Below are 13,378 nucleotides of genomic sequence, written 5' to 3'. Positions count from 1 at the left end.
AACATTCCTTGTAGACCTGTCACAATCCCTGCAAGGCCTATATCTTGATCAGGTAAATGGAGTTATCCGTAGTCAAACCCGGTGTGCCAAGAACGGCCTAACATTCGGTATGAAAAACTTCAGACAGCATATGACCCAATGATAGGTTGTATTGGCAAACTAAATTGTTTTGTTTGCCCAACTTTCTATTTTCTATTGCTTATAGAAGTTATGAGATTGATCCCTGTTCGTTATCTTCAACTTTCATTGTTATAACGATCATAGCATTTGAAAACTGCTGCCTTTAAACCAGACAGTTGAAAGCACTGCACCATCAACTTGTTTGTCAGTAGCCTGCCTCGATTTAGAAACTGATCATATGAAGAACAAGCTCTTCGTATCGAATCAGTTGAGAATTATAAGCAGAAATTGCTGGTGATAATGAAATATTGCTACATAGATATGGGAAGTTGACGCTGGAGAAGCTGACAACATTCCGTTTATCATAAGGTTGAGTTGTTCGTTTTTTGTTAACATCTAATTTCAATTAAATATCTAAGTATAAAGCTGAAGTGAACAACTCAGAATTTTTTATATCGAGTTCACAGGAGTATATCGAACTGACAAGCAAACAAAATCTAACCAACAAATTATTAATGACTTTCTGATGCTACCAAATGAAGATTGTTTAGTATGATGTTGATTTATGTCGTTCGGTCAGTTTCTTTTGTTCAACGTTTGATGATTTAGGAAAGGATTTGCAAATGTACATACATGAATATTGTTTTTTTTTTTTACATGTACTAGTGCTGCCTTCTGATGTTGAGATGTACTTGAATCCATCGTATGTGTATGGAAATGAAGATACGGTAAACTGTTCAGCTAATTTCGCCATTCGGCCAACGTCGGAATTATTGTTGGAGGTTTGTCTGAACACGTCTAATTTCATAGCGATCGAAAATTATACGACAACAAAACAGCTGTTACAACAAAGACAGTTAGAGGATGGAAACTGCACACAGGGAATGTATCTGACCAACAGTATTGTTTTTAATCATGACATGAATGTGTCAGTGCGATGTAAGGCCACCGATTCTTACTTAAACACCACAATAGTTACTGACTGTATTAAGCCGAACATCTCAACGGTTTCCGGTAAGTTAATATTTACAGTGTATTTGGGGTACACCTTCACATCTAGCAGATGTCTATAAACAAGCCAATCATTCCATTGAACGGTGCTCTCACCAATAATTCATCCTGTACCTTTACATATTTTCTCAGTGGTTGCTGTGATGGAACCTAAAAGCCTTGAAATTGTGGCTGGAAAAACGGGTGAATTGACTTGCTTTGTCAATATGAGTAGCTATCAATGGACGGCCATTCATTTGGACTTTCAAAACGAATCCCTCACACGAAGAATTGTAACAGTGAATAACAACACGATAATTTCTTATCATGACCAAGTGAACGCATCTTCGAGCATAGATTCCGCATATGTGAATGTTACTTTCATCTTGAATCCACTGACGTCGACGGATGGTTGTTCTCTCTCTGGTAGCTACACGTGCTTAATAGATTTGGTGGACAAATATATTGCAACTGAAAGCAATAGTAGTGCTGTCATTTTCACAGGTAATTTTACTTAATTTTCTTCGAAAATATTCCTTGATTACAAAAGTTAATACTACAATTCATTAGTATTTCTTAGGTTTTTGTTACTAATGAAAGGTGAAGATAACGAACATTGATCAATCTCATAACTCCTATAAACAATACAAAATAGATAGTCGTGGAAACACGGACCTCTGGTCCCACCGAAGGTGGGATCAGGTGCGTAGGAGGAGTAAACATTCCTTGTAGACCTGTCACAATCCCTGCGAGGCCTATATCTTGATCAGGTAAATGGAGTTATCCGTAGTCAAACCCGGTGTGCCAAGAACGGCCTAACATTCGGTATGAAAAACTTCAGACAGCATATGACCCAATGATAGGTTGTATTGGCAAACTAGATTGTTTTGTTTGCCCAACTTTCTATTTTCTATTGCTTATAGAAGTTATGAGATTGATCCCTGTTCGTTATCTTCAACTTTCATTGTTATAACGATCATAGCATTTGAAAACTGCTGCCTTTAAACCAGACAGTTGAAAGCACTGCACCATCAACTTGTTTGTCAGTAGCCTGCCTCGATTTAGAAACTGAACAAGCTCTTGCGTATCGAATCAGTTGAGAATTATAAGCAGAAATTGCTGGTGATAATGAAATATTGCTACATAGATATGGGAAGTTGACGTTGGAGAAGCTGACAACATTCCGTTTATCATAAGGTTGAGTTGTTCGTTTTCTGTTAACATCTAATTTCAATTAAATATCTAAGTATAAAGCTGAAGTGAACAACTCAGAATTTTTTATATCGAGTTCACAGGGGTATATCGAACTGACAAGCAAACAAAATCTAACCAACAAATTATTAATGACTTTCTGATGCTACCAAATGAAGATTGTTTAGTATGATGTTGATTTATGTCGTTCGGTCAGTTTCTTTTGTTCAACGTTTGATGATTTAGGAAAGGATTTGCAAATGTACATACATGAATATTGTTGTGTTTTTTTTTTTTTTACATGTACTAGTGCTGCCTTCTGATGTTGAGATGTACTTGAATCCATCGTATGTGTATGGAAATGAAGATACGGTAAACTGTTCAGCTAATTTCGCCATTCGGCCAACGTCGGAATTATTGTTGGAGGTTTGTCTGAACACGTCTAATTTCATAGCGATCGAAAATTATACGACAACAAAACAGCTGTTACAACAAAGACAGTTAGAGGATGGAAACTGCACACAGGGAATGTATCTGACCAACAGTATTGTTTTTAATCATGACATGAATGTGTCAGTGCGATGTAAGGCCACCGATTCTTACTTAAACACCACAATAGTTACTGACTGTATTAAGCCGAACATCTCAACGGTTTCCGGTAAGTTAATATTTACAGTGTATTTGGGGTACACCTTCACATCTAGCAGATGTCTATAAACAAGCCAATCATTTCATTGAACGGTGCTCTCACCAATAATTCATCCTGTACCTTTACATATTTTCTCAGTGGTTGCTGTGATGGAACCTAAAAGCCTTGAAATTGTGGCTGGAAAAACGGGTGAATTGACTTGCTTTGTCAATATGAGTAGCTATCAATGGACGGCCATTCATTTGGACTTTCAAAACGAATCCCTCACACGAAGAATTGTAACAGTGAATAACAACACGATAATTTCTTATCATGACCAAGTGAACGCATCTTCGAGCATAGATTCCGCATATGTGAATGTTACTTTCACCTTGAATCCACTGACGTCGACGGATGGTTGTTCTCTCTCTGGTAGCTACACGTGCTTAATAGATTTGGTGGACAAATATATTGCAACTGAAAGCAATAGTAGTGCTGTCATTTTCACAGGTAATTTTACTTAATTTTCTTCGAAAATATTCCTTGATTACAAAAGCTAATACTACAATTCATTAGTATTTCTTAGGTTTTTGTTACTAATGAAAGGTGAAGATAACGAACATTGATCAATCTCATAACTCCTATAAACAATACAAAATAGATAGTCGTGGAAACACGGACCTCTGGTCCCACCGAAGGTGGGATCAGGTGCGTAGGAGGAGTAAACATTCCTTGTAGACCTGTCACAATCCCTGCGAGGCCTATATCTTGATCAGGTAAATGGAGTTATCCGTAAAAAGAACCAGTGTGCCAAGAACGGCCTAACATTCGGTATGAAAAACGTCAGACAGCATTTGACCCAATGATAGGTTGTATTGGCAAACTAGATTGTTTTCTTTGCTCAATTTTCTATTTTCTTTTGCTTATAGAAGTTATGAAATTGATCACTGTTCGTTATCTTCAACTTTCATTGTTATAACGATCATAAAATTTAAAAACTGCTGCCTTTAAGCCAGACAGTTGAAAGCCTTGTACCATCAACTTGTTTGTCAGTAGCCTGCCTCGATTTAGAAACTGATCATACGAAGAACAAGCTCTTGCGGATCGAATCAGTTGAGAGTTATAAGCACAATTTGCTGATGATAATAGAATATTGCTATATATATATATATATATATATATATATATATATATATATATCAGTAGTTGACGCTGGAAAAGCCGAAAACATCTCATTCATCATAAAGTTGAGTTGTTTGTTTGCTGGTAAAATCTATTTTCATTGAAATATCTAAGTATAAAGCTGAAGTGGACAACTCTGTGGTGTCTTTTCTTTCGAGTTCACAGGGATATATCGAACTGACAAACAAACAAAATCTAACCAACAAATTATCAATGACTTTCTGATGCTACCAAATGAAGATTGTCTAGTATGATGTTGATTTATGTCGATCTGTCAGTTTCTTTTGTTCAACGTTTGATGATTTAGGAAAGGATTTGCAAATGTACATACATGAATATTGTTTTCTTACATGTACTAGCGCTGCCTTCTGATGTTGAGATGTACTTGAATCCATCGTATGTGTATGGAAATGAAGATACGGTAAACTGTTCAGCTAATTTCGCCATTCGGCCAACGTCGGAATTATTGTTGGAGGTTTGTCTGAACACGTCTAATTTCATAGCGATCGAAAATTATACGACAACAAAACAGCTGTTACAACAAAGACAGTTAGAGGATGGAAACTGCACACAGGGAATGTATCTGACCAACAGTATTGTTTTTAATCATGACATGAATGTGTCAGTGCGATGTAAGGCCACCGATTCTTACTTAAACACCACAATAGTTACTGACTGTATTAAGCCGAACATCTCAACGGTTTCGGGTAAGTTGATATTTACAGTGTATTTGGGGTACACCTTTACAAATAGCAGATGTCTATAAACAAGCCAATCATATCATTGAACGGTGCTCTCACCAATAATTTATCCTGTATCCTTACATATTTTCTCAGTGGTTGCTGTGATGGAACCTAAAAGCCTTGAAATTGTGACCGAAAAAACGGGTGAATTGACTTGCTTTGTCAATGTGAGTAGCTATCAATGGACGGCCATTCATTTAGACTTTCAAAACGAATCCCTCACTCGAAGAATTGTAACAGTGAATAACAACACGATAATTTCTGATGATGACCAAGTGAACGCATCTTCGAGCATAGATTCCGCATATGTGAATGTTACTTTCATCTTGAATCCACTGACGTCGGCGGATGGTTGTTCTCTCTCTGGTAGCTACACGTGCTTAATAGATTTGGTGGACAAACATATTGCAACTGAAAGCGATAGTAGTGCTGTCACTTTCACAGGTAATTTTAGTGAATTTGTTTTCAAAACATTTTACTACAAAACTTTGAAATGCCAAATATGAACATTGTGTTTCTATTTATAACTCCTGCTATTGATTTATCTCTCCCTCTATACCTTTTCTCCGTTCAATAAAAATGTCAAGTAATGAAATCTACACACTTTCTAAGGTTTTCACATATATATTCCATGTCTTATTCCTTTGATATTTCATATTTTGTCGATATTTACATGTCTTCTAGTCAATGTACAAGATCGACTCTACCTTCTGTTGCTTTACCTTATCATATAGTATTGTCTTAACAAGAGATAAGAATATAATTTTCGGATGATCTTAAAAAGGGACCATTAAAATAGTCGAAAAAGGTAATTTCTTAACGATACGGTTTGTACTCCATAAACAGTAAAAACTACGTCATAAAGACTTCAATAAACGTAAATAAATTCATGAAAACTCGGGGAAATTGTATGTTTAAATAGAAATAAGGCAATGCTATTTACAAACTGTTAACGTGATGATTGGCAATTTTGTGGATTAGATCTACTCTGTTTATAAAATGGCTGTTTTCTAACCTCTCTTGAGGTGGCATATGATGTCAAACATTTTGGGACTTACAATATCGTAGTAAATATGTATATCCCAAGATTTGAATTTGGTCACTTTCAAACTCGGAAGCTTCGCAAAAGAATTTATTTAAAACGCATTAAAGTAGTTTTAGACATGAAGAGAATTATTTTAATTAGCATTTGAATTTTTTTTGCACCAACGCCTCTAGGAATGGTAGATAAATGTATCATATTTGTGTTACCGTCTGTGCTCAACACTTCATCAATATACATGCAATGTGAAAATTTCTATCATAACATCTCAATTGATTAAATAGACCTGTCTCTTAGGTACTAATGGTGTTCTATATAATGGCGATTCGAGATGACTGATCACACACAAAGTGTGGTATCATATTTCCTTCACAATAACAGTTTTGGGGTCATGGTACATATATGTGGGGTTTTTTTCAGTACAAGCCTTTGGCAATTTGACATTACATATAGATGAAAATATATTATATTATTACGATCAACTCTCTTAAAGATGTACGCTCCTGAGTGTTGTAGTATTGTTAATGTTTGGAATTATATTCTTGATTTCTACGTCGAAGAAAAATTATGAACTTTTAAAGAAAATTTGTGCTGATAGTGATTGTTAATGAGCTACAGTTTGTTAATCTCGACGTTTTTAGTAATGATTTATTCACAATTACTCAATTTGTCAGTTAATATAAACATCACAAATCAATCATATGGTATAAATACACACTCATGTCTTTTGTTTGTAACAATATATATTCCAAAAGTTTAATACTAGTAGATTAGAAAATTACATTGATCCTTTTGTAGAAAGGTTAAGATAACGAACAGTGATCAATCTCATAACTCCTATAAGCAATACAAAATACACATTTGGGCAAACCCGGAACCCTGGATATACCAGAGGTGGAATTAGGTGATTAGGAAGAGTAAGCATCCCCTGTCGACCGGTCAGACCCGCTGTGAACCCTATATCTTGATATCTAGGAGTATTGTCATTTTTTTTTAATTGCACACAAATCACAGTTTTGCCTTAAAATCTAAGATGAAATCAAAGAAATTGGGGAATATGGATAAAAAGTTTGAACAAATAGACAAAATGCCGAATTTTGGTGCAAATTTTCGGATAAATCACTACAGATGTGTTTTAGAATCGGAGTTCTGTTAAGGACACAGGGTCTAAGATATTGGTAAAATTTTGCATGTTCCAAAAAGGTGGCGAAATTAAATATCATAACTAGAAAATCACAAAAAATTCTTCAGAATGTTTACAAACACATTAGGTATGATAGTGATTACAAAGTAATTCCCTGTTCTCATTTGCCTAAACTGGTACCCTGTTGAGTTCGCATCTCTTCTGTTTGTGTGTAGCCACCAATCAGCGGAGTACCTATTTATTATATTTTCCTCCAGACAAACATTTTATAAAGGACTAAAACGTGAAAATGACTTCAATTTGAAAGCGCTGCAGATATAGGTAACTCATGATCCATACTTCAAATTTGTTTTTTTTGAGTTCTTCTTGCAAAATATTGTGATGTCATTTTTGAGATAAAAGATAGATGTTATGCCTTTAACAAAAACATTCAACTAAATTACTGAATTTACAACATTTAGATTAGTTCAAAGTATTCACTACCTGTATCAGACATTACAAATTGAAATACACGCCTAGGGTATAATTATTGACGATATGCTGGATAAAACAAAAACTGAAAAATCGTGCAAATTTAGATCTTTTTGATTAAAGAATCCTTTTGCCACAAAATGTAGTCCTTTCCAAACCATTTTGTAATTTGAATTGACATAACTTCAACTTGATAGGTTTTAACTATTAGATATATAATAAATTTGGACCAACAGAAAAGTATCGAACCATTATCTATAGAGTTATATCATTATGCACAGTTGTCCTTAAAGCCTGATGAGTTGATATCCTTAAATCCTCACAACATCAGGGGTCCTGAGTCCACTCGTGGCCATGAGATTCAGCACTAATGAAGTTGGGAGGAGTATGTCCGTAATGAGATTTCCAACGCCATCGAGAGTAAGATAACTGTCTAGATAGTCAAGCGGTCTAGCGTGCTGCTAGAAAGATTTCCCAGGTCGTAGGTTCCTTTCCGGGTTGGGGAGTGAGAGAGTGTCCAATGAGAATTTATTTCTTCACGTAGTGCAGCTATATTGATTTAGGGCATAATACAATATGTGTGTTTTTGAATTATTTCAACTGCAATAAATAGGTTGTCTTGTTTAATAATTCTACTTAAACTTAACGTTATAATAGATATACTCCATTTCCTTTCTCGATGACCATGAAGTGTGTGACCATTTGGTAAACATGTGTCATTGTAAGCAAGTTTAACAAGGTGGTTAGAAGACCAATCGGAATTAGCGCTTTTTGAATATGCTGCTAGAAGTTTAAGGTGGCTCACTTCACCCACAAATAGTTTCTTAAATCCGTCAGAATTGATTTAATTATAAAAGATATGATGATATACAATAATTATATATGCCAAAAAGGCAAAAACGTATACTAATTTGGATAAAAACATGATTTTCAAAAACAAAATTCAACACATGAAAGTTGAAGATAACGAACAGCGATCAATCTCATAGCTCCTATAAGCAATACAAAATTGGTACCGTATAAGTTTTACATAGTTGGGCAAACACGGACCCCTGGATAACCAGAGGTTGGATCAGGTGTCTAGGAGGAGTAAGAATCCCCTGTCAACCGGTCACACCCGCCGTGAGCCCTATATCCTGATCAGGTAAACGGAGTTATCAGTAGTCAAAATCAGTGTGCCAAGAACGGCCTAACTATCGATATGAAACATGTCAGACAGCATTTGACCCAATGATAGGTTGTATTGACGAACTAAAGGGTGTTAAGAAAGTTCGTTCCATGATTCACATCATGCCTAAACTTATTTATAAACAACTCATATACACGTTTGTATGTTTTTAATAACCAGACAGTCCACCTTTGTTTTTCAATACCTTTTTAATTCTGTTTGGCATTGAATGAATTAAAGAAATCAAATGTTTCTGAGTTATCTCCCTCCATGTACGTTGAAGTCGGCGGCGTAATTGGCTCATTGTTGTTGGGCACGGATCTTTGTAGGCCTCGCTGTTCAGAATGCTCCAAAGATTTTCTATACAATTTAGGTCTGGGGAATTGCCTGGCCATTCTTCTTTCGAAATAAAGTTTGGTAAATTATTTTCACACCAATTTTGTGTTAGGAGGGCAGTGTGAGGTGTCGCTCCATCTTGAACAAACGTAGCATGTCCTGGATATTGAACCAACTTTCGTTCGTCAATCCTACCACTATTTTTCTGTCGAATCAGAGCAGGTTTTAGTTCTTTTTGAAGAATTTTCTTCACATAATAGTCAGCATTAATAGTTTTGCTGGCTGGAACAATGTGAAGTTTGGACAAACCCTGAACTCCCATCGCACCCCATATCATGACTTTAGCGCTTGACTTGACACAGCTTACGTCTGGAACCTCATCTGACTGGGACCCCCATACAACATCGTCCTGTCGCTTCGGAACATGAAACAAATATATTGTAGATTCATCACTAAAGATGTAGTTCTCCCAGTCTTCAGCCGTCAAATGCTTGTGATCACGAGCAAATTTCAATCTCTTTTGCCTCTGTTTTTTTGTCTGTAGTTGATATCTCGATCTTTTAAATGCCTTCCATTTTTTAACTTTTCGCAAATAATTATAAACAGTTACATGACTTACATTAAAGCCTGAGTTCTTAAGTTCCTTGCTGCATTTTCTTGTTGATTTTCCTCTTTTGTATTTTATGTTCTCCACTTTTTTCTTTACTACCCCACTATTTTCGATGGCCGACCGGATCTCGGTTGATCTGTTAGTTGTTTATTTTGCTCTCGCCTTCGTCTCCACTTTGTTACCCATCGCTCACTTTTACATAGCTGCTTAGCCACATCCTTCACACTTAATCCTGCATCTAATAAAGCCAAAGCTTGAGCTCGTTCATTAATTGTATCAACACTTGTACAGGACGTCTGCTTTTTCAACGAACTCGGCATATTTATTTCATGACGTAATAGACATTATGTTTACATCACTCCATAGTAACACGAGAGAGTGCACATAGGGAAGGATAACTATCGATATAATGGAAAAAAAATTCTAAAGTGTTACCAGTAAAAATTTGAAACAAAAATATTTAGTTTTTCTATTTAATTTTTTAAATTTACAAACGGAACGAATTTTCTTAACACCCTTTAGATCGTTATAACGATCATAGAATTTGCGAAATGCTGACTTCAATCGAGACTGTTGGAACCCCTCTACCATCAACTTGTTTGTCAGTAGCTTGCCTCGATTTAAAAACTGACTATACGCAAAACAAGCTCTTGCGTATCGAATCTGTAGAGAGAAATAACTGAATATGAATAAAAGACTGTAGGGAATTTGAACTCGAGATATGTGGTTCACCAGCCCAATGCTTTACCCACTGAGCTACAATGATAGACAAACAAACCGATCGATACAAATGATTTCACAAAACATTTAAATCGCCATCTGTTGACGTGGTGTCATACAGAGTATAAGCTTTAGTGTAGTGAGCTCCCTTAAATGCTGCAGGTCGTGATTTCAACCTCGGTCCAAGGCGAAAGTTGTTATTTATATAAAGTTAAATTTTATGTGATTTATATAAAGACATACATTGATTACAGATCCATGACAATAAATTCTACATACTACTATTTGTAACTCATTAAACTCTATAAGGTTTATCTGAAAGATAATACATTTACAGTTACGGTGCATGAACCACTTAAAACGTCTTGAAAATAATGTACTATGCGATAATGGGTATTCCTTGCAATTACCACTGTATGAATATTATCATAAATAAATATGTCGTCTGATGTCTTTCAGCTCCTTTGTCTGCTATTGTAATATCTGCTGATTCTTCATACGTCAGTGGATCCAATTCAACGATCAACTGTACAGTTGACCTTGGTGATAGGTCAAACACGGATGTGAAATTAGAAGGTTGTCAAGGAGGAACGCACGTGGACTTACGGCAAATAGGAATAGCAACTCAGGACATACTGTACCTCAATGATGATCAAGGAGTCAATTGTACAAATCAAATAATTTATCGATATCACCTAACATTTATGGACATCAACAACAACATGTTAGTCCGCTGTCATAGCAACGATAATCTCTACAACAGCAGCATATCAACAAAATGTGTGTCAATAAATATCACACTAGGTATGCACCAGTACTTAGAAAGACAAGACTGGTTTATTACTTTGCTTTGTAGAATTTGAAATGGTTTATTGATTTATCAATAATTCAGTGACTTTATATGAATATATTTATATTACAAATCGCATTTTCCTCTATAAACCAACCAATTTCAGCGCGTGACACAATCCGTTCACATTGACTATGAACGGATTATGAACTAGCTTAAAGCACGCAACTGAGAGAGCGTAATGATTTGATAAAAATTGAACAACTGTTACAGAGATCTCGTAGTCACACCTTTGTATTAAGATTGTAAACTTACGTAAATTATCAACCCAATCTTGCGGTCTCCCACCTCCAAATTACAGTGCACCTTGCAATGTTGATAATAGGCTGGGTGAGACGAAATATGAGGTCATGTCTATGTGTTGACGTATGTCACAATAACTACTGTGACAGAGGCTAGGTGTTCGTTTTATGTAACAAAATAGAGGCAATGTAAACAAACGGTGTTTTTGTAAATGAATATAAATATAAGAAATCAACATCACTTTTGAGCTGTTCATGGTCAATATGAACGGATTTGGATTTGAGGCAAATTCTCTGTGAATCGGCTAGCGCGATTCACAGAATTTGCCTCAAATCCAAATCCGTTCTTACTGACCATGAACAGCTCAAAACTGATGTTTATTTTGTAAATAAACAATAAAATGATATAATTGTCACATTCTATTTTCCTTTCAGTTCAAGCTAACATGGAACCAACATTATTATACGGAGAGTGGAGTTCCAAAGCAACCTTTGAATGCAAAATTCCTCTCTCTGAAATTTACTTCTCCACATTCCAATTTTTTAACGATTCTACTTCTCCCTTGCTCTCCATCACCGCAGAAAATAATTTTACAATTCCACCACAAAACGAACGAATCTCAGCGGTATATACCAGTTCACCACTAGAAAACTACAGAGCGGTAAATATTACATTTGACCTTCGACCTGGTGATGATCTGTGCAATTTGATTGCTTCTTACCTCTGTAGGGTAAAATCCTTCAACGAGAGTTTGATTCTTCCTACAGACGACGAAGGCCAATTGATCATAGCAGGTACATATAATTTTTAACTATTATGACCATTTGGGAGATATTAACAATGTTATATTAACGACCTGATTACAACGTTTTTAATATGTGATTATCATTTTAGCTCCTCCATCCAACGTTTCCATTGAAATCAAACAGATGTATGTCATTGGCGGAATAAATGAAACCATCAACTGCACAGCAATAATTAACCTAAACACAACTAAATTATCACTACACTACAACATCAATGGGAGTTTTACAACCGCCCCACAAAACATTACCCAGACGATTGTCGAATCTGAAATGACAGACGACTGCAGACATCGAGTTCGTGTCGTAAACTTCTTTGCTCCTAATCTTAGCTTGGAAGGGTTTATCGTGGTTTGCTTGGCAAGCGATGTGGTATTTGGTAACGGGTTTCGTTCTAAAGAAGAAACACTAAATATGTTTAACTTGCCATAATCATATTATGTTCTTAAAATGTATTTTCATTTTAAATGCCCATGATTTGAATAATTTTGTTTACTTCTTTGTGTTTGTTTAATTTCATGAAAATATCAAATTCGGACTTATGAAAATAACAATTATCATACCGTAAAATATTTCATACCAAACTGATTTGAATAACTTAATTTATTCTTAAAATCGGAAATTTTCTACATGTTTTCTTAACACGTCATGTTTTGATATGTTTTAAAACATGCATATATCTAAATATGTTATGCATGCAAAAGCTAGAATATGTTGATGGTGCTTAAGAATACTAGCATTAAAATGAATAACACTGTGAACTTTTTTTTAACGCATCTTAAGGGCCTGTTCTATGTTAGAACAGAGGATCGGACGTACTCAATACATCTGTACTAGACACTTTTCAAACCACAGAAATGTTGAAGTGTTTCAATGTAAAACTGTGAAAATAGCATATATAAATCGATGATTACCCGCTGCGTTGGTCTAGAGGTAGAGTTTTTGTCCCGAAACCGGAGGATTGGGGTTCGAATCCCGGCCGCGATAGACCTACGTCGTTAAAACAGGTAGTGGCAGTTCCATTACCAAACACTCGGCATCATGTGTGAATGTCACGGGTCCTCGGAGATGACCCTACAAACGGATGTCCCGTGTCACAGTAGGTGTGGCACACTAAGGAACCCTCACTGCATAATG

General features: G+C 35.7%; 1 protein-coding gene across 2 annotated transcripts in view; it reads left to right on the top strand.

Annotated features, from left to right (window-relative positions):
* The window catches only part of LOC125657864 (uncharacterized), a 28,224-nt gene extending 15,222 nt beyond the window's left edge, over nt 1-13,002 (top strand). Inside the window, exons 11-19 of one of the 2 annotated variants that reach the window (XM_056148651.1) lie at nt 787-1,134; nt 1,264-1,614; nt 2,612-2,959; nt 3,089-3,439; nt 4,471-4,818; nt 4,948-5,298; nt 10,805-11,149; nt 11,873-12,232; nt 12,333-13,002. In XM_056148651.1, the coding sequence (XP_056004626.1) occupies nt 787-1,134; nt 1,264-1,614; nt 2,612-2,959; nt 3,089-3,439; nt 4,471-4,818; nt 4,948-5,298; nt 10,805-11,149; nt 11,873-12,232; nt 12,333-12,673 (3,143 nt within the window). In that variant the 3' untranslated portion in view covers nt 12,674-13,002. Of the gene's footprint in view, nt 1-786; nt 1,135-1,263; nt 1,615-2,611; nt 2,960-3,088; nt 3,440-4,470; nt 4,819-4,947; nt 5,299-7,792; nt 10,755-10,804; nt 11,150-11,872; nt 12,233-12,332 lie in introns of those variants that run through there. The other variant, XM_056148652.1, reaches the window with a different exon arrangement.
* Nucleotides 13,003-13,378: the final 376 nt, after the last annotated feature.

Source organism: Ostrea edulis, chromosome 9 (genome assembly GCF_947568905.1).
Source record: "Ostrea edulis chromosome 9, xbOstEdul1.1, whole genome shotgun sequence".
Taxonomy (NCBI): domain Eukaryota; kingdom Metazoa; phylum Mollusca; class Bivalvia; order Ostreida; family Ostreidae; genus Ostrea; species Ostrea edulis.
The sequence above is the reverse complement of the archived record's forward strand: the minus strand, read 5'-3'. Positions and strand labels throughout refer to the sequence as shown.